The sequence below is a fragment of the Vigna umbellata genome, chromosome 8 (assembly GCF_029865625.1).
Source record: "Vigna umbellata cultivar VRB3 chromosome 8, Vumbellata_1.0, whole genome shotgun sequence".
In the NCBI taxonomy this organism is placed as follows: domain Eukaryota; kingdom Viridiplantae; phylum Streptophyta; class Magnoliopsida; order Fabales; family Fabaceae; genus Vigna; species Vigna umbellata.
The window spans coordinates 39,160,665-39,182,286 of NC_142172.1; the positions used below are offsets into that span (position 1 = coordinate 39,160,665).

A 21,622-nucleotide genomic window follows, 5' to 3' on the forward strand; every position below is an offset into this window, starting at 1 on the left:
CTTTTATTTTAAACTAGAACAAAGGATCAAATACTATATAATTGCTCTTATATATTTTTAATTAAAATTCATTTTATTTGAAAACTCTCTTTTAGTCCTATAACAATCCATGTTTAATATCATAAAAAAAATACTATTTAAGAATTAAATTTATAAATAATCACATAAATCTGGTGAATGTTATAGATTTCTAATGATATTATTCTAATTATCCAAAATTTCCGGTCTTTTTAAATTATTAGCAATTGAATTTTGTTATAATATTTTAAGAGATGGAAAAATTAACTTAAGTTAAAAATTACATTATCATTTTATAAAAAATAGCTTGAAGATAATTTTAAAGATATTTAGTATAAAAGATAATAAAATTATTATTGTTATTATTATATATATAGATATAGATATATAAATGATTGGTGATTGAATTTCACTATAAAAAAACCACTGTTTTCCTATTTATATGTGTTATTATCAGTGTTGCATCGCGTGTGGTGGTGGACTAAGCACACCAATACGTAGAAAAGAAAAGACAAGGACAACATCGTAAGAGTAACTTCTAAAGAACCAAAGGAAACGCCGGCACTGGCATGACTCTCTCTCCTCCTGCTGTTGCTAATGCTTCCTCACACCTTGGTTTGACTGCTCCCACTGTAGGGTAGGTTCTCTATCTCTTCTTCTCCTTACAGTTTCTTGACAATAATCACAATCCTCTTATAATTTTTCACTAACCCACCTAACTCCTATCACCATCATGGCTCCGTATGGGTGCAAATAAATCAAATCCACCTTTTTCCTCTCATTTTTTTTTTCACCTTCTTCCTTTAGTTAGAGCTGATTTTCCAGCTAGATTACCGATTTTGCAGCAACAAAGTCAACCTTTGTTTCAAATTCTTGTAGGACTTGACATCGATACTCACATCAAATGCCCTTTGGGGCGGTGGATCTCCTCTGACCATGGTTTTTGTATGAAATTCTGGATGTTATCCTAATAGTAAGCTGTTTTTCTTTTTGTCCCTGGTCTTCCTTGTTGGTAATTGCAGTTTGGATACAAGTCTATTGGCTCTCACGCGCCGCAACTGTGCATCTGATTAATTTTGTGTTATATTATTTGATTGACCTGAAAAAAACGTATTGTAGAGAATTATGGGTATTGATTATTTTTGTGATTAAGGATTAAAAAAATCATTTTTTTGAGGTGCAGTATACGTATTGGTTCTTTGATGTTGGTAATTGCATTGTGGTTACAAGTCTCCAGGCTTTCACGCATTACAAGTGTTTCTCTCATTAATTTTCTTATTGGTGTATTTGATTGGAGTGAAGTAAATGTGTGGAGAGTTACGGGAATTTGTCACTTTGTGATTAAGGATTAAAGTGGTCAAATTTTTTTTTGGTGGCGGGGATACGTTATACTTGTAACTTTGTTTAACAAATATGATGGAGGGAGGAACAATAGCATGTTAAGGGAGCTTGATTGTTTCCCCTGTTTCCACCTTTATGATTTTGATCTCTGCGTGAAGGTTTCATGTTAGGGTTCTAATGCTCCTCGAATGGTTTCATGTTAGGTTTATTACTGTTTAGTGCAAGTCAGGATAAGTGGAGAAAAAAGTTCATTTATAGTTAATGCTACGAGAATTTGAATATTTGATAAAGTAGTATTATAGTTTTGTTCCAGTCTCTTGAAGTTCATATCTCACGTATTCTCTTGTTTCTCTTATCTGTTTTCTTTGTCAATTGAGATAGTCTTATTTTTTGAATATTTTAGATGTTTTTTTTTATCATTTTTCTAACTTTTCTTTGATGTTTCTTTTTTCTCTTCCATGTTTTATACTTCCTTTGGACTTTTCCAGTTCTGTTAGAACCATGTTGGTGTAGAGGCTTCTGATTTGGCATGTTTGTTTTGCCTTCTAGTCTCCTTTCATAAACAATTCCTTTTGTGTCGTGGCCAATAAATGTATAAAAATCCTCTCTGTAATCTGTCAAGTCTGTATCCTCATTCTTGTTCTGTCACAACCACAACGTCCTCTTTTGATGCTATATACTTGTCTCTCCTCCATACAATTCCTTTTTTTGCAGCAATTTCTTGGTATGTTTCAACAGGTTTTAGCTTAATGTCTCAAGAGAGGGATAGAATTGCTATGGAACTCATTCGTATATGTTTGAGTTAAAAAAATTTGTAGCCAAACTTAAATGGAGCTTACTATCTTAAATCCTATGCCTGAATCACTCTGGTAAAACTATGGAATCCTTTCAATTCAAAATTTCATTCTCATCATAACTGAACAGTCAAAATAAAGGTTAGCGTAATATGCTTTAGAAAAGAATTACACACATTGTGTCTGATGCCCCCTGTAGCAATTGAATGTACCCTGTATTTTTCTTTTCAGAATGTGCATCTAATTGTGTGTATTATCTGTTTCATAGAAATTAATAGTATCTGTTGACACTCTTCAGGATTTGGATCACAGAATGAAATGTATCAATCTATCGGTTGTGTAAATTAAATTTTCCTCATCTACGGGCTAATATCTCTGTTCAATTTGTTACTCTCTTGTTTTTACCTAGTTATCTTGTTTTGTTTCATTTTTGGATAACAACAATCATGAAATATGTTTTTACCCCAGGAAGATGCGTGATTTCTCCATCATTGATGGTTTTGTGGAGATAAGTGAATGCATGGCAGAGATGACCAAATACGTGGCAAATGAACCATCTGTTGGGCTTTTCTTTATCCAACAGCATGCCCAAAATGCAGTACCTAATGTCATCGAAGTTAAGAAAAATGTTGTTGAGAAATCCCATGAAACAACTTTGCAAACCGAAGATTTGGAGGACTCTGTCACGGTGGTTCGATCAATGAAAGAGCATGGATTTCCCATAGCTGATAAGATGATTGGAGAGATTAAGAAATCTCTGAATATTATAGAAACAAAACAGCCGAAGAGAGGGTTGATTAGTCCACTGTCACGTCCTCGTTCAGAAAGAGCTAGTTTTGATACTCACGAGGGAAACAAAAACAGAAATAACTATTTTTCAAATGTTTTGATGTCAGCAAAACAGAAGGCTAGCAGCTTCAAGTGGCGACAACATGATGCTAGTGGATCAATAGATTCCATGGATGAAAAACCGCATATTTACCCTAATTTGCCATTGTCAGTCTCATCAGGAAGCATTTCTTCATCTTTTTGGGCTGCCAAAACTGAAGAGTTGCCTGTAGCAAGCCAGGGTGAAGATGAGTCTCAACATGAAGAGCATGATGCAAGTGATATCAGCATTAATTTATTATCAGTATCATCAGATATATATGAAGACTTCAAAGCTTGTAAAGAAGCTAAACTAGAGGAGTGGCTAGATGGAACTGGAACCCTTGATGATAATTGCGGTACAGGTGGTGAGAAAAGCTCTTAGCTCGGCTACACTCCAATAAAATGCTTCAGCTCTTAAAGGCTGTTGTGAAATTTCAACCATCTCTAAATATTGTCTATAAATAAAATGATTTTTGTTATGCTGTAGAGTTGTTCTTTAAAGTTTAAACAAGCATGATACACATGATTTGGTCAGGTATGAATTTTCGTTTCCTCTACCTTGGGAATTTCAACATTTACTATGTCAACCGAGGTAAAAGAAGCTTCATGAATGGTAAATACTGCTAGATTTGTTCAGTGCATAATTCATTGAAGGTTGAGTTTTATAATGGCATGACAGATGCTTCTATAAAAATAATGGTTGATTATCAACCTAAAGAGAATGAATAATAGAATGGTGAAGAATATCAGAGGGCTTTACCTCATTCCTGTATATGATAGGGAGGACTTCAAGAAAAGTTGGGAATGTAGGGTGATGTATTTGTAAGATGCATTTTGAAATCAACAAAGTAACATTTTCATGATTGTTGTTCTTGCACTTGGGGATACTAATGTTCAATTGCAAGGCTATCTTTTTGTTTTATTTTTGTTTCTCCCTGGTCAAAGTGCCACTGAGGACTACTGAATTAAAATGCATGTGTTTGACTATCACTGAGTGAAGTAAAGAAAGCTGTAAAATCAACACAGCACTACACATGGCCACCAATGTCCTTTCTTAATAATATCACTGTGTGTTTAGTGCTTTTGGTTTGAAGGAATTAGCAACACATATAATTGAAATACATAGCATTGATATTTTTAATGAGTAGATAGAAGAAAAGGGAAGTCATAGAGGAATCATGCAAAAGTGGAGTGGTTGCTTTTAAAATTCACTACTGGTAAGGTAGAAACAAGCATTACAATGAATCTCAGCCTGTGCTTTCGTACAGTAGCATAAATGAATGTCGAGAATCTTATAAAATTATGTTTTTTATTTTGAGTTCTTGGTGTCCCATGAAACTGCAGAGGATAATTTATTTTTATAGAAAATTTATAATATTTTACAATAAATAATATGTTGTTTGGATATAAATTTCAAAGAACTTATATTTTTTAAACTTGTGATGATAATTTGATTATTTTAAACTAAAGAATTTTAAATTTTACTTTATTCTTTTTAATTCTCTTTTTTCTTTATATTTTCTGTTTGACTTAGATATAAATTTAGTGAAGATTGAAGTATTTTTTACACAGTACAATTTTTTATTGATATTGACAATTTTTTTATGTTAAAAGTGAATCGTAATTATTTTTTTAATTAATATTAATAATATTTGTTTTCGATATATATGTTTACTATTTTTAGGAGTCGTTTGAATTTTTTTATTGATATTAAACACGTTTTTTTTAAGTCAGTGTGGGTTGTTTTTAGTTGACATCACTTTAATTTTTTTTCTACACATATTGTTTAACTTATGTTTTTATTCATCTTATTTGCTTATTGTTTTAGTATGTAGATTCGATTAATTTCTAAGGGTAGGTAGTCGAATACTTCTTGCTTTGATTCATCTATTTTCTATTTGTCAATACTAATTTAATTGATGAATATTTGTGAAAGGTTCTTAGTTTTGTTTTAACGTTAGAATAATCAACATGTAATTAATGTATAACCTACTATTTCATCTTCAATTTCTATGTATAAAATTTGTAATAAGTTTTTATTATAGTTGATCTAATTACAATTTAAATTTCATTCATTTTAATTATGAGTTTAATCATAATAGTTTTATGTTTTAAATTGTTTCACTTGGTTGTTCGTTTTTTTTAGAAATGTCATATTTGTCGCTTAATTAATATGGTAAAATATCACATTTGACTAATCGATGAGTTGACCATTCAGTCGATTATTGATCATAAGAGACATATCGTGCACAAACTCCAAAAGTTTGAGTATCATCAAAGATTTGTGAAAGGGGTTAATGCTTTGGTCGTTTAATGCTCTACGACAGTTGAGTCACCCACTTTTATAAATATGGGAAGGGTTGGATGATCATTTTTACCTTTTTTTTTCTTTTGTTACTTCTCTTTTATTGTTTGATTTCCGGTTTAAGGTAATAATGATAACCGTTCATCTTTCTTCGTTTGAAAAGTCTTATAGTCAGGGTGGTTGGGAGTATGTTGATGATGTGTTGTTGACGACGACGTCATTATTCAGGTATGAGCATGATAGCCAAAAATCAACAAATTTAGATTCGATCAACCGTGTAACCACATGTGTGCATATTGAGGAAACAAATAAGGGCAAAGCTTCTCACGATGTTATTGAAGAGGATTCAACCTCATAAATCGTCATTAATTGTATTGATGAAGGGGATGAATTGAATCTTCCAATCATCTTGAGTTACAAATATGTATCCTATGAGATTTATGATTATGCGAATCATTTATGTTAAGGTAAAGAATTGTATGAATGAGTCGAGTAGTCTTATGTGCTTGACAATAATGTTGACGGTAAAGTCCTCAACCTATGAGTTTGTAAGGAGAATGAGCATATGTGTCCTGGTGAGTACTTATCAAAAGTTTTTTGATGATAAAGTTAATTAGGTCTAAAGATCAAGATAATGATTGTGTAATTAATGCATATCTTACTACCTTACCTTCAATATTTGTTTATAGTATTTGTGATAAACTTTTTATTATTATTGACTAATTTTGATCCAAATTTCACTAATCTTAATTAGGGTTTTTTAAGAAATGTCATATATCAGTCACTTAGTTAATACGATAAAATATCACTTTTAGCTTCCTGAAAATTCGGATGGGACATTCTGTACACTTACCTTTATTGTAAAATTAAATTTGTAATTAAAATCTTAAGAGTCGGGAATAAAATAAATGAGATAATTTTGGAGTTAGTTGGCTTATTGATTATGACAAAAATGAACGTAATGCTTGCATATATCAATATCACGGATTCAACACCCTTCAATTGAAGGGTACCCTGCCCAAGTAGAGTGAGTACATTGTTGGTTGGTTGAGTACATAGGTCACGAGCCATAAAATCTTTTGCAGAATCTTCTCATTTTTTCTAAAATAATTATATCTTTGCGGTAATTCCTTTTATGCCCATTTTACATTTTACATTATAAATGTAGTATCAAAATTCTCACTCACTCCAAATATTTAATACAATAAAAAATAATTATTAATAGTTTTAAATGTAGCACCTTTAATTTCATATCGAGGGATGACAAAAAAATCCCCGTCAACGAATATCAACAGATAAAATCCGTGAGTGATAGTTGGTACCCGTGGATATTTATTATCTGTTGATTGCGGATAGCGAGTTTTTTAATACCCGCTTATAAACGGATCGGGAGTACTCGTGAATATCCGCTATCCGTAAAAAATATTTTTATTTTATTAAGTTAAATTTAATTAAAATTAACATTAATTTATATTTTATAAGGTTAAATATAATTAAAGTTAAATTTTAATTTATATTTAATTTAATATATATACTATATTTATATATTTTTTGCAATTTTATTTAAATTTTATTATAATATTTTATAAAAATATATATTTTTAAATATTTGCGGGTATCCGCGGATTTTAAAATATCCGTGGATATTTTTTAAGCAGATATCCACACATATAACGAGTGGATTTTTTTTGTCAAGTCGAATTACAGATAAACATTATCCGTATCCGACCCGACTCGTTGTCATCCCTAATTGGGATGTGTACGGATAATGTTATTATTATCTCACTAATGATTATTTTGATAGGTGACACAATAAAATAAATGAAAAGGAGATATTTTTGAGTTCAAATATATATGTTCTTAAATAATTGATTGCAATTGATAAGATACGTTAAGAATTTTAATTAAGAGAGAAAGAAAACAAAAATAAAATATTAAAGAGTATTATTTGAATTGAGAGAGAAAAAATGATTTATTGATTTATAACACAACAAAAATAATTAAGTTAATTTCAAACATATTACTAAACGTTTGTTCATCATACACTCATCACTAGACACGTCTAATAATTCAGAAAATATTCTTTGAACTAACTATAAATTAAGACAACTTTTTTTTTTTAATAAGTAAGGCTACTAAAGTCTGTATTACAACATAACAAACTTTTAACATTCAACTTATTCAATGAATTTTTTTCCACATAATTTCACTTATAAAACCATCCATTTGTAAATCATTTCTTAACTAAACTCGATTTATTAATAAATCAAATATTTAATAGTAAGATGATCTATTAATGCATAATTTCTCAGCAAAAGAAAACATCCAGTAAATCATTACAATAACAAGCTCACTACAACCCGCATTCATCATATTATACCATCAATTTCAACAAGTTGCACGATACATTATCATATAACTCAAACTCATATTCAACCATCATCCCACACAATTGTAACATACCAAAACAATTTAACAAGTTATTTCAAACTTTAAAAGAAAACAAGAAATTTAGTTTCCCTTACCGAACAGATGATCAAATCACTCTAAAGAACCTAAAACAACTCCGAACACACAAGAAGTCTTATTTGCTCCTACGAACCCGAATCACGATTAGAGTACTCCCCTTAGACTACTGATCAACTGACACTCAAATTAAAGACTCAAAAGACACATACAAGCAAATCAAGACCCATATGCAACACATATAAGAAAATGCCAACGAAAAAGTTGAAAACTGAACTTACTCAAACAGAGAAACTAATAAGTTTAGATTGAAGATCTTGCCTCAAAGATCAATCTTACAATCTTGATTTTTCAATCATAAGAGCATGGAAGAAGAATCCTTAGAGAGAAGTCAGAGAACTCTATAAAAGTGATTTTTATAGAAATGATTTCTTTTAAAATAATGAAACTAGTTTATAACCAAACTATTTATATTAAAATTATTTAATATTAAAATAATAAAATCTTACTATTTTTAAACTACTACCACTTCTATTTTCTATGTCTTTAAAAAAAATAAAAAGATAAATTCTCTTTATATATAATAGTATAAATATTATAATGAAATATTTATTTGCTCCGAGGCTTGTGTTCTATAATTTAAGGAATGGACCCATAACATATTTTTTTAAAATTTTATTTCAGGTAATTTTTTTTATTAAACATAATTATTTATTACTTTATTAATATTATATATTTTATGTTATGATAAAAGAAAATTATTTTTTATTGAAATTAATAAAAAATAAAATAAATAATTTATATATTTTTGTTATAAGTAATTAATTCAGTTTTAAAATATATTATATATTTATAAAATAAAATAATTTATATTAATGAAAACAAAATCCATAATATATACATATAAAAATCATTATACAATGATTGTAAAAGATAATTATCACATTCTTTTTATGCTAATAAAAATATTATTATTATAGTTATAAAAGTAAATATAAATTTAAATAATTTTTGTAATTTTATTATAGATAATTTTTTATTGTTTGTAGTGAATTTTTTTATTAAAAATAATTATTTTAATTTAAAAAAAGTTAAAAAAGAGTAGTGAAACCGAACAAATACTCATGCTTAAAAGAATAATTACTTAAAAATAATATTAATAAGAATTCATGTATATTAAAAGAGAGAATTCTTTTATTAATATTAGTATAAAGACATAAATAATATGTCATTTTTTTTATTATTGATAACTAACTTAGATTAAAAAACGGTTAAATTTAAATAAACGACTACTTAAAAAAAGTAAAATAGTAAAAAAGCTAATTATAGTTTAAAATGTAATTAAATTATTTTTCAAAAACTAAATTTAATAAAATAATTATTTCAGTTTAAAATATACCATTATAAAAGATAAAATTAAAAAAGAAAATATATACACACTAAAATAAAAAATCTCTTTATTAATGGTATATATTATGGATACTTTAATATAATTTTTTTGTTACATATTTTTTATGTGTAAACGAGGAGTGTGATAGTGAAAAATGAGACTTATAGTATTATTTTGAAATTCAAATTTCATAGTGAATATAATTTTATTTTAAAGTGTGTAAAACTAAAATTAATATAAATATAAGTGTATGTGCACACTTAGGTTTCCACTAATTTAAATATTGCAAGTTAATTTTAATTAACAAAATTGAAGGTTGAATTAGAAATATGATAACAACTATAAATAATAAATTATTGTTGAGAAATACTTCGTAAAAGAATTTGAAAGAAAAAAAAGTGTTGGTCGCTGACCTGCTAAACTTGGGGAGCATAAAAAATGAGATTGACCGTTCCCTAGGTTGAAGTTGAAACACAAAAAGAATTGCTGGTGAAGCTTCTGACATTTGTCCTCTCACTTCCACGCTTTCGCTTTCAACTCCCTACCAGACCCACTCCAAAAACCGTTTTATTTTTTCCTTACCTCGCTTTTCATTGCAACACACACGCACACTCTTCTCTCTCTCTTCTCACCGCCATGACGCGACTCAGGAAACTCGGCGCCGTCACCGCAACCGCCATCGCCGCCGCGTACGGCGGGGCTGTCGTCCTGCACGATCCTCTAATATCTGCCAGCGATTACGGAGGTAATTCCCGGCTCGAGGCCCTCCGAAAAAAGGTGCACGATCCCGGCGCCGTCGTTCCGGCCAGGGAGGCGCAGCAGTCGGTGCTCGCAGCTGCCAGCAAGTCTAATCCACTCGATGTTCTCGTCATCGGAGGCGGAGCTACCGGTTCCGGCGCTGCTCTCGACGCCGTAACCCGAGGACTCCGTGTCGGGCTCGTGGAGCGGGAGGATTTCGCTGCCGGAACTTCGTCTCGTTCCACGAAGCTCCTTCATGGAGGTACATTGTTGCGAATGGATTATGATTTGTTGATTTTGTGTCATGCTTTTGCAGTGATAGATATAATTCTCGTTACTTTTCTATTATATAAATTTGCATTAATGAATGCATCGTTGTTCGAAATCGAGAGCCTTCGGTGTTAAGGAACATTTTGAACTACCGTCGTCGGTGTGGTTTCTTGCAATATCTGACATTCCAGGAAATTGTGGAAAAATGTAGCGATGCTTTCACTGATATCAGTTGCTGTTGAGTTAAGCCTTGACGTCACGGTGGTGTTGCAGAACCTTTTTTGACCTTTCTCAGTTTAACGTAGTTTATTTGAGTAATGGTGAGATATTCACATTCACTTTATATATATTATTGGAGTAAAATAATTATAAAAAAAATATTTTTTTGTATTTATATATAAAAAATAATAAAAAATAGTGTCAAATGAACTTAAATTATTTGTTTGTGTCAATATTATTATTCTATTTTTTGTGGTTTATTTTGTGATTATCATTTGGTTGTGTGTAATAATGTGTGTGAATAATGTATGTCGATGATTATGATTTTGAAAAAGGATTTTTTAAAGAAGATGATTAAAATGAACATACGCACATGGAACAACATCAATCTGTTTGAACTGGGTATATTCCAGGTGGGTCATTGGTGTCATGATTCCTAGTAATTTGCTTCCTCATATTCTTTTGCTTTGAGTAAATCAAGCACGAGTCTACCTAACAACCTAAGCTTTAAAGAGTTGGTACGTGGTATTGGAGCTTCTATAGTCAAATGATTTTCATTCTTGGTGAAAGTTGAATTTCTGTAGATTATTATACATAAAACCATTTCTCAACCATTCACCCAACAGTTTAAACTTTTAGAGTAGTTGATTGTTAGAACTTAACTTCTCTGTCCCCTGGCCTCCGATTGCACCTTGTCAAAGCAAGGTTTTCGTGTTTAAGCACTTGTTTTTCCTTTCTAGTTGAGATTAAGAAGCATGTGGGGGCTAAGGCCCTTGAAGATGGGGAAAGAGAGGAAGACAATGGATAATTCGTCATCAAATTTCTTCTTCATCAAGTTGTCTACTGCCTACTAGTGTTTTTAAGATATCATTTGGAGTTCTTCCATGTGTTCACCAATCATCTGTTCTGTTGATATTCCCTTTGTCCCTTTTTAATTGTCGTATTAGATTTTCGTTTTTATTTATCTATTATTTTTCAAGTTGAAGATAATATTAAATACTCTTTTATCAATTGTACTATTAATGTCCGCCAATGTTTAATTAATTCATACATATATACATACATATATATAATATTTATTCTAATGTAAAAATGAAAAAAAAAAAGATAAAATAGGAAATCTTAAAACTGTTTTATCAGGATAAAATATTTTTTTGCATTTATCGGTTTCTGCATATCTGGATAAAAAAACTTCAACAGACAGATAAAGATGAATGAGAGGAGTACCCTTTTTTTTATGTTTTATTAAATTATACACTGTTTTACTTTTTAAGAGTAAATTTTCTAAACATTTGAGCTAAATCTAATCAGTCAATGCTTGTTGTGAATTAGGTGTTCGGTACCTGGAGAAAGCTGTCTTTAACCTTGACTATGGGCAATTCAAGTTAGTGCTTCATGCACTTGAAGAACGGAAACAGGTTATTGACAATGCACCACACCTATGTCATGCATTGCCATGCATGACTCCATGTTTTAGCTGGTTTGAAGTAGTGTACTACTGGATGGGCTTGAAAATGTATGATTTGGTCGCAGGAAGACAACTGTTGCACATATCAAGATATTATTCTACAGAAGAGTCTGTTGATCTCTTTCCCACTCTGGCAAGGAAGGTAAATGATAGAAGTCTAAGGGGCACCGTTGTTTATTATGATGGGCAGATGAATGATGCACGGCTTAACGTTGGATTGGCTTGCACTGCTGCTTTAGCTGGTGCAGCAGTGCTGAACCATGCTGAAGTTGTATCCTTACTGAAGGATGACGATGGAAAACGGATAATTGGTGCACGGATTCGGGACAGTTTAACTGGTAAACATCCTTTTATTTCTATCTTTTAATAGAGACACTCGAGGTTTGCAATATGTGTGTGTGTCTGTGTGTTATGTATGTATTTATTAGAAAATTTTGGATAGTATATGTGAGTAGTTCAAGGAAACTTGGACTTTATACGTAAGACAACGCAATTAGAAGCATTATTATCCTGTATCAGATTTTTATGCTAAATCACATGTTCACAGCCTGGGTAACCCCCTTTTCTCTTAATGAAATAAACATATATGCCTTTGAAGTAGAACTATTGGTCTCAGGTAAAGTCAACTGTGAACTGTACTCCAAGTTTTGCATCGTGGATGGATAGTTCTAAACAGTTTTTTTACGTGTAGTTTCCTTTGTTTTTATCTGTATGCACAAGGTTGGTTCACTTAATATGTAATCAACTGGCTGTTAATATACTATTTAACGCGATTTGGAAGTGTCAAATACTATTTAATAGAAATTGAAAGACAATAACTTCTGCGTGTGGGATGTATGGTAAAAACGTACACATTACAGGACATGTCTTAATTTGTTAGTTTTAAGAATCAAAATTAAATATTAGTTATGTATAGCTTAATAGTTATTTTTTTATGGTATTTTACATGCTGCAGGGAATGAGTTTGATACATATGCAAAAGTAATTGTGAATGCGAGTGGACCATTTTGTGACTCTATAAGGAAAATGGCCAACAAAAATGCACAGCAAATGATTTCTCCCAGCAGTGGGGTGCACATTATACTCCCTGATTATTATTCTCCTGAAGGAATGGGCTTAATTGTCCCTAAAACTAAGGATGGGCGTGTCGTTTTTATGTTGCCGTGGCTGGGAAGAACGGTTGCTGGAACTACAGATTCTAATACTAGCATTACTTTTCTTCCAGAACCACACGAAGATGAAATACAATTTATATTGGATGCCATCTCCGGTTACCTTAGTGTCAAAGTATGCTATACCTTCCAATATAGATGACTATTTTAACTCGTTATTATTCTCTGAAGAATTGATGTGGACACAACACATAGATGTGATGCTTGACTGACAAAGTTCATACCAAACAGGAAAAGGCTTTGGCTGGTCTTATTGTGTTTTTCCTCTCTCTTATTTCTGATTTAGATTCAGAATTAAAAAAATCTCATGGATATTGCTTGTTTGGAAATATGTTGGATTGTCAAAGAAAAAAGAATACGTTTCAACATTTATATGTTTGTTTAATTATTAAATATTTTAATCTGTTTATTGTGGGAACCCCCTCCCTCTTTTATTGTTATCTAGGTTTGTGTTTGTAATTCTTGATTAAATGATGCTAGTGAGTATCCACTTGATCTACATGTTTTTCTTCTTCGAAAGAATTAATAATTGCTTTTAATTCCATGTCTCACTATTTGGTAATGGGGAATGAATAACGTTGTAGGTACGCCGCGGTGATGTTCTTTCTGCTTGGAGCGGCATTCGCCCCTTAGCACTGGACCCAACGGCAAAAAATACCGAGAGTATCTCAAGGGATCATGTTGTATGCGAGGATTACCCCGGTTTGGTCACAATCACTGGTGGCAAGTGGACTACCTATCGGAGGTAATTATTAATTAACGTGCAGCTAAAGTTTCTCAGTTGAAGTTTTTTCAAATGTTGTTTCGTTAACCAATAATGTAATTAATTGTTGACTGTCTCCCAGCATTCCAGCAACATCGGTATTATTCTGATCAAAGTGTGTTTTCAGTATGGCAGAAGATGCTGTTAATGCTGCTATTAAGTCTGGAAAGCTTTCCCCCACCAGTAGATGTGTGACAAACAATCTCCGTCTTGTTGGTGGTGAAGGGTGGGAGCGTTCATCTTTTACAGTTCTTGCTCAACAGTATACACGCATGAAAAGTACACATAGTGGCAAAGTTGTTCCTGGGGTAATGGATTCTGCTGCTGCAAGACACTTGTCTCATGCATATGGAACATTGGCTGAGCGTGTGGCTGCCATTGCTCAGGTTAGCTTGCAAATTACTGTATATTCTTTATTGCCAATTTCATTGAGCGACAAACATATAAAAAAGCATCGTAATGAAAAATGAAATGTTTGATCAGTACCATTTTTCAGTTTCTAGTACTCGAATTTCTTTAATTACAGTGCTATGTTTTTTAGTTTTCCTCCCATTTTCTTTTTTATAACGTAAGCCTTAGAATTGAAGAATTTATTTATTCTTGTTTCATATTAAGTTTGTTATTTCAGAACTTTAACAAATTGTTGATACAGACACCATCTGTATCTATTAGGGATACGAGATTATGGTCCAAAATAAGAACGCTCCTGTAAGTGACTGCATTTCTTAATCATGCACAAGAGCAGAATTGAAACACGAACATTTGCCTCTTCATATATATATATTTTTTTCCTTTTGGTTATTCTATTATTACATAAAAGATACACCAGTTTGTGCATAAATATGACATACTGGATGTGGTATAATTTGTCTTACAAAATTGTCAAAAATTTATGAGCTGATATCTATTATGGGATGCATGACGGGTATGTATTAACCGATGGTTGACAGACTCAACAATCTCTGTTCATGTCATAGGGCATCTTAATAATAGTTTGGTTACTGGTTCATGCGATTTCGAGAAACTAAACAGAAATGGGATTAGAATTTTGTTTTCTCGACCTTGCTATTGGTGATTGTAAATAACAGTAACAGATCTAGTATGATGATAATTATGCATTTTCTAACAATAAGGATCTGTGGTATGATGGTAATATTCTCTATAAAGAAGCTTCATGCATATGTTATAATACTTCTAGTATGTTCGTTGTTTCACAAGTGAAGTTAAACTGATTCTGTATTTTTCCTTTAAGAATGAAAGTTTAGGTAAACGACTTGCACACGGTTACCCTTATCTGGAGGCAGAAGTGGCCTACTGTGCTCGTAATGAGTATTGTGAATCTGCTGTTGATTTCATTGCAAGGAGGACTCGTCTTGCTTTCCTTGAAACTGATGCAGCACAAAAAGCATTGCCTCGTGTGATTGAGATCTTGGCAAAGGAGCACAAGTGGAACGATGCAAAGCAGAAGGAAGAGTTGGAGAAAGCTACAGAGTTTTTGAGAACTTTTAAATCCTCCAGAAATGCTAAGTTCCATGATGGAAAACACAGTTAGCTTTGTACTTCTGCAAAAGTCATCAATCAAACAAAGGAATCAAGCCTTTAGTTTACCTTTACCAATGATCTTTGTATTTTGGTTTTTGATTTTTATTTATTGCGGGCTATACAGAATAGAATTCACTTAACTGAAGCAGTTTCGGTCTAAAGTTGACGTTTTATTGAAAGTAAATGAAATAAATAAATTTTCTATCTTTTCTATTTGAATAAATGTTATCTTTTTATAAAATAATTCCACTTGTGTAATTACCAATGCCCGGACTTCTACATAAGGATAATGACGGTGATATCAATATTAAGGATAGCGAATTTTATATTTTTAAGACAATTTAAACACGTTGAATATCAATTGCTTTAGTTTTAATTCTTTTTAACTATTTGGTTGAATAATACAATTTAATTTTATTAATTTGAATAAATTATTTTAATTATTACTAAATATTTCACTTTATTTTAATATTAAATATATTTAACATCTTAAATATATTAATTAATGATGTTATAATATATATGATGGTTGAAATTATTTAAAGATCAAAGTCTCTAAGATTTTTTCCAAGATGTTTGTAAAGTTCAATATTGTAGGTCTTTTCTTCTTCTTTATTTATTTTTCTCTCATAAAATAGTCATGTCAAAGTTCACTGAAAAAACAATTAATAATGATTTGAGAACAAAAGTCGAATAATGTTAGAAATCAAATCCAAATGACATTGGTTGAAAAAAAAATCTCAGCTAACATCAATAAAAAAAATAGTCTAATTGACGTCAATTAAAAAATCGTGTTTATCATTAGAAAAAAAATATTGATTTTAATAATTAAAACTCTAACTAATACGGACTTAAGAAAACTCTAAAAAAAAGAAAAATAATTAGATACGTTTCCGTAAGTTAAATTTTTGAAAAATAAACGTATTATTACTTGATTTTAAATTTGGTAGATAATTATGCTAGTGTGAAAAAAAAAATTACACGACCATGAAAAATCTATCTAATTAAGAAACCACTTTTACTAGCCTCCATTGACTAAACTTTTATAAAAGAGCTCCCCCACTTAACTTTTTCAAATAACTAATTTCAAAAGTTAATTTTAACTTTTAAGAGAAACTGTTGACTCATTCCTTTTTCTTATTATTTTCTCTTCCTGTTTCACAAGTTTATTCATTTGAAATTTAAACACATACCACGTAAGCACGTATGTCTAAGTTATTTCCTTACTTGAGAAGAAAATAAGATGAAAATGTTTTCACATAATTAAAAATTAGTTTCATAAATTTTTTTGAGTACAAGATGAAAGAAATAGATCTTGGATAGAAATATATCTTGAAAGACATCAAAGGAAGTCAAAGTTAGAAGATATATCCACTAATAAAGGCTTAAGATTTTGAATTAAGGAATTAAACTAGTCCATTAACTTAAGGATACAAAGGCTTAAAATTTTCAATTAAGGCTTTTGTATCAATTTTGAAGAACAAGTACGATAAAAATAGTGACAAAGTTGTTCATAAAGAAGAATGTGGAGTCAGGACATTATATATTTTTTTCACAAATTTTTTGTAATTTCCTATCCGAATATAAGATGACCATATGGCGTAATAACTGGTTTTTATCTGTAAAACGTGAAGTAGTGGTTGAAGAAGCAAAATTGCACTAATCATAATAAAAAAAATGGTTAAAATTGTAAAAGCAAATTGAAAAAAAAAAGCTTTAAAATAAGTAGAAAATATCTGAAAAAGCACAAACACTGTTTATCCTTCTTACTTGGGCAATCGAAATTTGCAGCGGAAAATGGGTGCAGCAACTGGCATTGGCGCACTCTCTCTGATTCACTGTTTTTCCAAATCCCACACGCTGTCTTTTGCATCCTTCCGCACTCTCCCTCGCCTCACGTGCTCCTTCTCTTCCTCCATCAATTTCAACATCTCCTTTGCTCCCCCTAAGTCCAAGCCCAAGCCCAAGCCCAACCCCGACCTCGACCCCCAACCCGACGTCTTTAGCGAGCCCGATGGGCCGCTTCTCATCCCGTGGATCGTCCGAGGCGAGGACGGAAACCTCAAGCTCCAATCCGAACCTCCCCCTAGCCTCCTCAAGGCCATTGCCACCGCTCAAACCGGAACCAGAAAGGACAGCAACCAAACCAAAACCACTGCCGCCACCAGCAAACCTCAAAAGATTCGCGCGACGGCGCCGCCGCAGTATTCCAAAGCGGCGAGGCGGTTCTACAACCAAAACATCAAGGAGTCCTCCGGCGCGCGTCTCAGCAAGGTCCTCGCCGCATCCGGAGGTGAGTTCGTTTCGGAATTTGTTAACGCCGTTGCGAGATAGTTTCGACGGTTACGGAGTCAGTTACTGTGAATGTTTTCAGTTGCGTCGAGGAGAAGCTGCGAGGAGCTTATCTTTGAAGGGAAAGTTACGGTGAATGGTTCCGTGTGTACTACGCCTCAGGTTTAGCCTGTTTGCTTTCTTCAGTGATTTCATTTTCTTTGAATTATGTGAATTTGGAGGTTTTGATTGTTGTGAGTGTAGACTAGAGTTGATCCTGCGAAGGATGTTATCTATGTGAATGGAAACCGGCTTCCCAAGAGGCAACCTCAGAAGGTTTATTTGGCGTTGAACAAACCGAAAGGGTATGTTGAGCGTTACGGTTTGTGACGAATGTTTTTTTTTTTCCACGAACACTTTGAATTAATTTTTTTCTTGTAAGCTAATATCAACTTAATTACTTACAGCCTTTTCAGGGAACTTAGATGAGAATTTTATAGAAGTGTATACATTGATTTTAGCTTGCTGAAGAAATTTAATCCATTTACCTCTTTTTTTTTTCTCCTTAGACCCTGTTCTTCTGAGTGGATTTGAAGATAAATTTTTTTGTCGTTTATTTGAATGAATTTGGAGGTAAATGAGAGTGAATTTAGAAATAAATTTTTTTAATTTGTCACGTCAATACAATTCTATACTACTAAGGATTTTTGGAAAAACTTGCCCAAACACTACTTAGAAATGTATGCCTACTTGCCCGAACTGAATTTGTAGGTGATGCAAATGCAATTGCGTTTCCTCAGGTATATATGTTCGTCTGGGGAGAACGAGTCTAAATCTGTGATAAGTTTATTTGATGATTTTTTGAAGACTTGGGTACGTGACCCTGTGAGCTTTATTAATTTGTATTTGATTGATAGTAGATTTTTATTTTGAACTCTTTGATCTTAAATAGTTTAGTTCGGGCATTGGATAACTCTTTTTGACATGATATATCATTTTCCAGGGTAAAAAGCATCCGGGGGTACCCACACCACGGCTATTTACTGTAGGGCGCCTTGATGTTGCTACTACTGGGCTAATTATTGTGACTAACGATGGTATGTGATTTACTTTGAAAGCAGTTTTATTTCCATTCTATTGTTAAATTTTGTCTTAAACAAGAACAGTTCGTCTAATACTGTATGCAATGATGCTTATTTACAGGGGATTTTGCTCAAAAGCTTTCACATCCTTCGTCTAATTTATCAAAAGAGTGAGTAAATGAGTTTGGTTAGTGAGTGTGTGTGTCTGTAAGGTTCTTGGAGGAACACATTGTGTACAGGAAGTTTGGGTCAAATGATTTTGATGTTGTGTATTTCTGTTTCATTGTGTTTAACTGTTTACTTGTTCTGAATGATTGAAGTTAGATTCTCCCTGTCCCATGGCAATCATTTCCTAATCTAACACTGTATTGTATAAATTAATGTAAGGTATATGTTATTCTTTAGGTGTTTATATTTCTAGGACCAACTGACCAAGAAAGTCCTGCATTCAAATAAATTCTCACATTCTCTGAAACATCTCGATTGTTATCTCAGATACATTGCCACAGTCGATGGTTCAATTTACAAGAGGCACTTAATAGCCATAAGTGAGGGAACAACCATTGAGGGTGTCCATTGTGTACCTGATGCTGTGGAGTTACTTCCACGTCAGGCAGATATGCAAAGAGCTCGTATTCGCATTGTGGTAATTATCTTTTGGTCTGCCACATCACTTACATAGTGTCTCAATTTCAATCTATTTGTGAAAAGTTAATGAAGTTGGCTTTTTTATGCAAATTTGTGTTGTAGGCTATGGTGCAGCATAGTATGGAACTATTGAGTTTGTTATAATGCTAATTTTGGTCATTCTGGGAGAGTGAGGAAACATGATCTGATTTCTCTATCTAATGTGAAATAACAAATAATAAGAACTTCGGGCATAGGAACTCTCAGATGAAGGACTTTAGCATATTAATGACAAATGTTGTTTCCCTTTTATGTTTCTTGAGTGTTCAATAGTATCTTGGAATGTAAACACTAAACATATCAGTGGACTATTAATGTTAATTTGTGCATGTAACATGGGAGTATTGGTATAGTTTAAGCAATAATGCAAGATATTGACATCCTCACCATCTCAAAATGGATTTTATTTTAGTCGGCTGAATTTTCAGCATCTACTTTTAGAGCATGATGTTAGTTTTCTGATGAATAGAAGACCTATCTGACGTTTGTTTGCTACAATTAATTTTGTGTTCTCATAGGTCCATGAAGGGAGGAAACATGAAGTTCGTGAACTTGTAAAAAATGCTGGACTTGAGGTTAGCTTAAATCATACATATGCTGGTTATTTTTCCCCAGAAGCAAAAAAACACTAAATGCTTAGAAATATTCAGTATGTGAAAATCATGAAATTTAGTGAACCCATTTCCTGTCAAACTGGACATCATTTAGATTTTTTAGGAGTTTGTTTAATTTTTTTAATTGCAAGTGGCATACCTCGCATAGATGATTAGATATACAGCGATGCTATTATATTTTTTCATGTGAGTGTTGTCTAGTGCTGATGTATGTTCTGGCTATATCACATTGTTGAAATTGTTATATCTTCAATTCAGTATCATGCTTTCAGAGGAAGCACATATACCAGTGGACTCTCATGACTAGATAGCACTTTCATGATTTGGGTTTTGATAATTTATCTCAGTAGAAAATGAAATATTTCTGACCATAATTGAATATTTACTGTGTGTTGTCTGACATTATTTATGTTTTGTAATGCTGAGTAAAAGCTCGTAAGGTGGACCCTGCTTTATTTTAAAATCCATCAGAAAAGTTAGACCAAATCAAAGATTTTTATCACTGCTTGACACACTAATCCCTTTCCTCCTTGTCTTTCGTTATATCTGCTTGTGTTTATGGGTTTCAACTTATGGTCATTTTAATCATGGAAAGTTTCCATGTATGATATTTACATATTAATAACATACTAAACGCTTTTTCATTTTTCAACTTCATGTAAATGACCAACTACATGTATTGGTTTCGTATTTCAGATTCATTCGTTAAAGCGAGTACGTATCGGTGGGTTTAGACTTCCACCAGACCTTGGGTAATTGTTATGCATCCTATTTTCTTTAGTTCTTGAAATTGTCTTTATTTGGACCCAATCAATTGAATTCACTGGTAGGTGAATTAAAACATTTTTCTTCTGTTTTGTTTCAGGTTAGGAAAGTATATTGAGTTAAATCCGACGAACCTTAACGCATTGGGGTGGAAGAGTTAACAAATATGCTTCTAAATAATTGGAGTTAAATATTTCTCGAGCTTGCTTATTCAGATTGGAACAGCTCTGATGCCATTGATGTTTGTCAGCATTACTTGTTGGATTTGAGCTGTTGAATTCTGATACCTGGTGAAATGATTGAGATTATTGAACAGTGGCAGGGCTCACTGTGGAGTGTTTGACGTGAAGCCAATATGCTGTGGAAGAGCTGGGAGAAGACTTTAAACTAGTGCTTAGGAGAGGTACGAGCTTTTCCTAATAACGTGAAACCCGGGAATTGGTGATATCTTTATTGAAATCGTTGTAAACTGTGCGAATTGTCTATAAAATGACACAAGTTTAACCTAGAAGTGGCCTGTTCAAATTAGAGGACATGTTTTGATTACTGGAACTCTAATTTGGGAAAAAGAACTTGAAATTAGTGTTTGTTTTAAAGAATTTACATTGCACGAGAAAATAATATAGTCATTTGCCATAATATATGGGCCATTAGTTTTCTTCCGTGCGTTTTCAGTACTTTCAAATTTCATAAAAATTGATGAAGTCAAGAAATTAAATTTTAGCTATTATTATAATTACTACTTATTTTAGTTTAAACATTTAGTGCAGCAATTAGAAGATTTAGCAATGTTTTTGCTGAAGGTATAATTAAGCCACATTGCCCCACTTTAAAGCAGAAGTTATTT

The 21,622-nt window shown here is 32.2% G+C and overlaps 3 protein-coding genes across 7 annotated transcripts; all 3 read left to right on the top strand.

Moving 5' to 3' along the window:
- The first annotated feature begins 479 nt into the window (after window positions 1-479).
- Window positions 480-3,580, top strand: LOC124845550 (MEF2BNB-like protein). 4 transcript variants are annotated; one of them, XM_047322661.2, is made up of 3 exons: window positions 498-655; window positions 898-991; window positions 2,622-3,580. In XM_047322661.2, the coding sequence occupies exon 3, from the start codon at window positions 2,626-2,628 to the stop codon at window positions 3,403-3,405; it is 780 nt and encodes a 259-aa protein (XP_047178617.1). In that variant the 5' UTR covers window positions 498-655; window positions 898-991; window positions 2,622-2,625; the 3' UTR covers window positions 3,406-3,580. The 4 variants fall into 4 exon arrangements, with proteins under 4 accessions (XP_047178616.1, XP_047178617.1, XP_047178618.1 ...); XM_047322662.2 differs by having other exon boundaries at window positions 2,626-3,580; XM_047322660.2 differs by lacking the exon at window positions 898-991 and having other exon boundaries at window positions 480-655.
- Window positions 3,581-9,668: 6,088 nt separating this feature from the next.
- Window positions 9,669-15,579, top strand: SDP6 (FAD-dependent oxidoreductase family protein). Its single transcript, XM_047322651.2, has 6 exons — window positions 9,669-10,184; window positions 11,744-12,217; window positions 12,835-13,166; window positions 13,636-13,796; window positions 13,942-14,200; window positions 15,067-15,579. Exons 1-6 carry the CDS (start codon window positions 9,821-9,823, stop codon window positions 15,364-15,366), a joined length of 1,890 nt encoding a protein of 629 aa, XP_047178607.2. The 5' UTR covers window positions 9,669-9,820; the 3' UTR covers window positions 15,367-15,579.
- Window positions 15,580-17,100: 1,521 nt separating this feature from the next.
- On the top strand, window positions 17,101-21,433 carry SVR1 (pseudouridine synthase family protein). Of its 2 annotated transcripts, none has more exons than XR_015781721.1 (10): window positions 17,101-17,649; window positions 17,731-17,810; window positions 17,892-17,992; window positions 18,428-18,500; window positions 18,631-18,724; window positions 18,831-18,879; window positions 19,205-19,355; window positions 19,460-19,526; window positions 19,915-19,971; window positions 20,707-20,762. XR_015781721.1 is itself a non-coding variant. In XM_047322657.2 (10 exons), the coding sequence occupies exons 1-10, from the start codon at window positions 17,154-17,156 to the stop codon at window positions 20,934-20,936; spliced, it is 1,218 nt and encodes a 405-aa protein (XP_047178613.1). In that variant the 5' UTR covers window positions 17,102-17,153; the 3' UTR covers window positions 20,937-21,433. The 2 variants fall into 2 exon arrangements, 1 of the variants encoding a protein (XP_047178613.1); XM_047322657.2 differs by lacking the exon at window positions 19,460-19,526 and adding an exon at window positions 20,876-21,433 and having other exon boundaries at window positions 17,102-17,649.
- The last annotated feature ends 189 nt before the right edge of the window (window positions 21,434-21,622 follow it).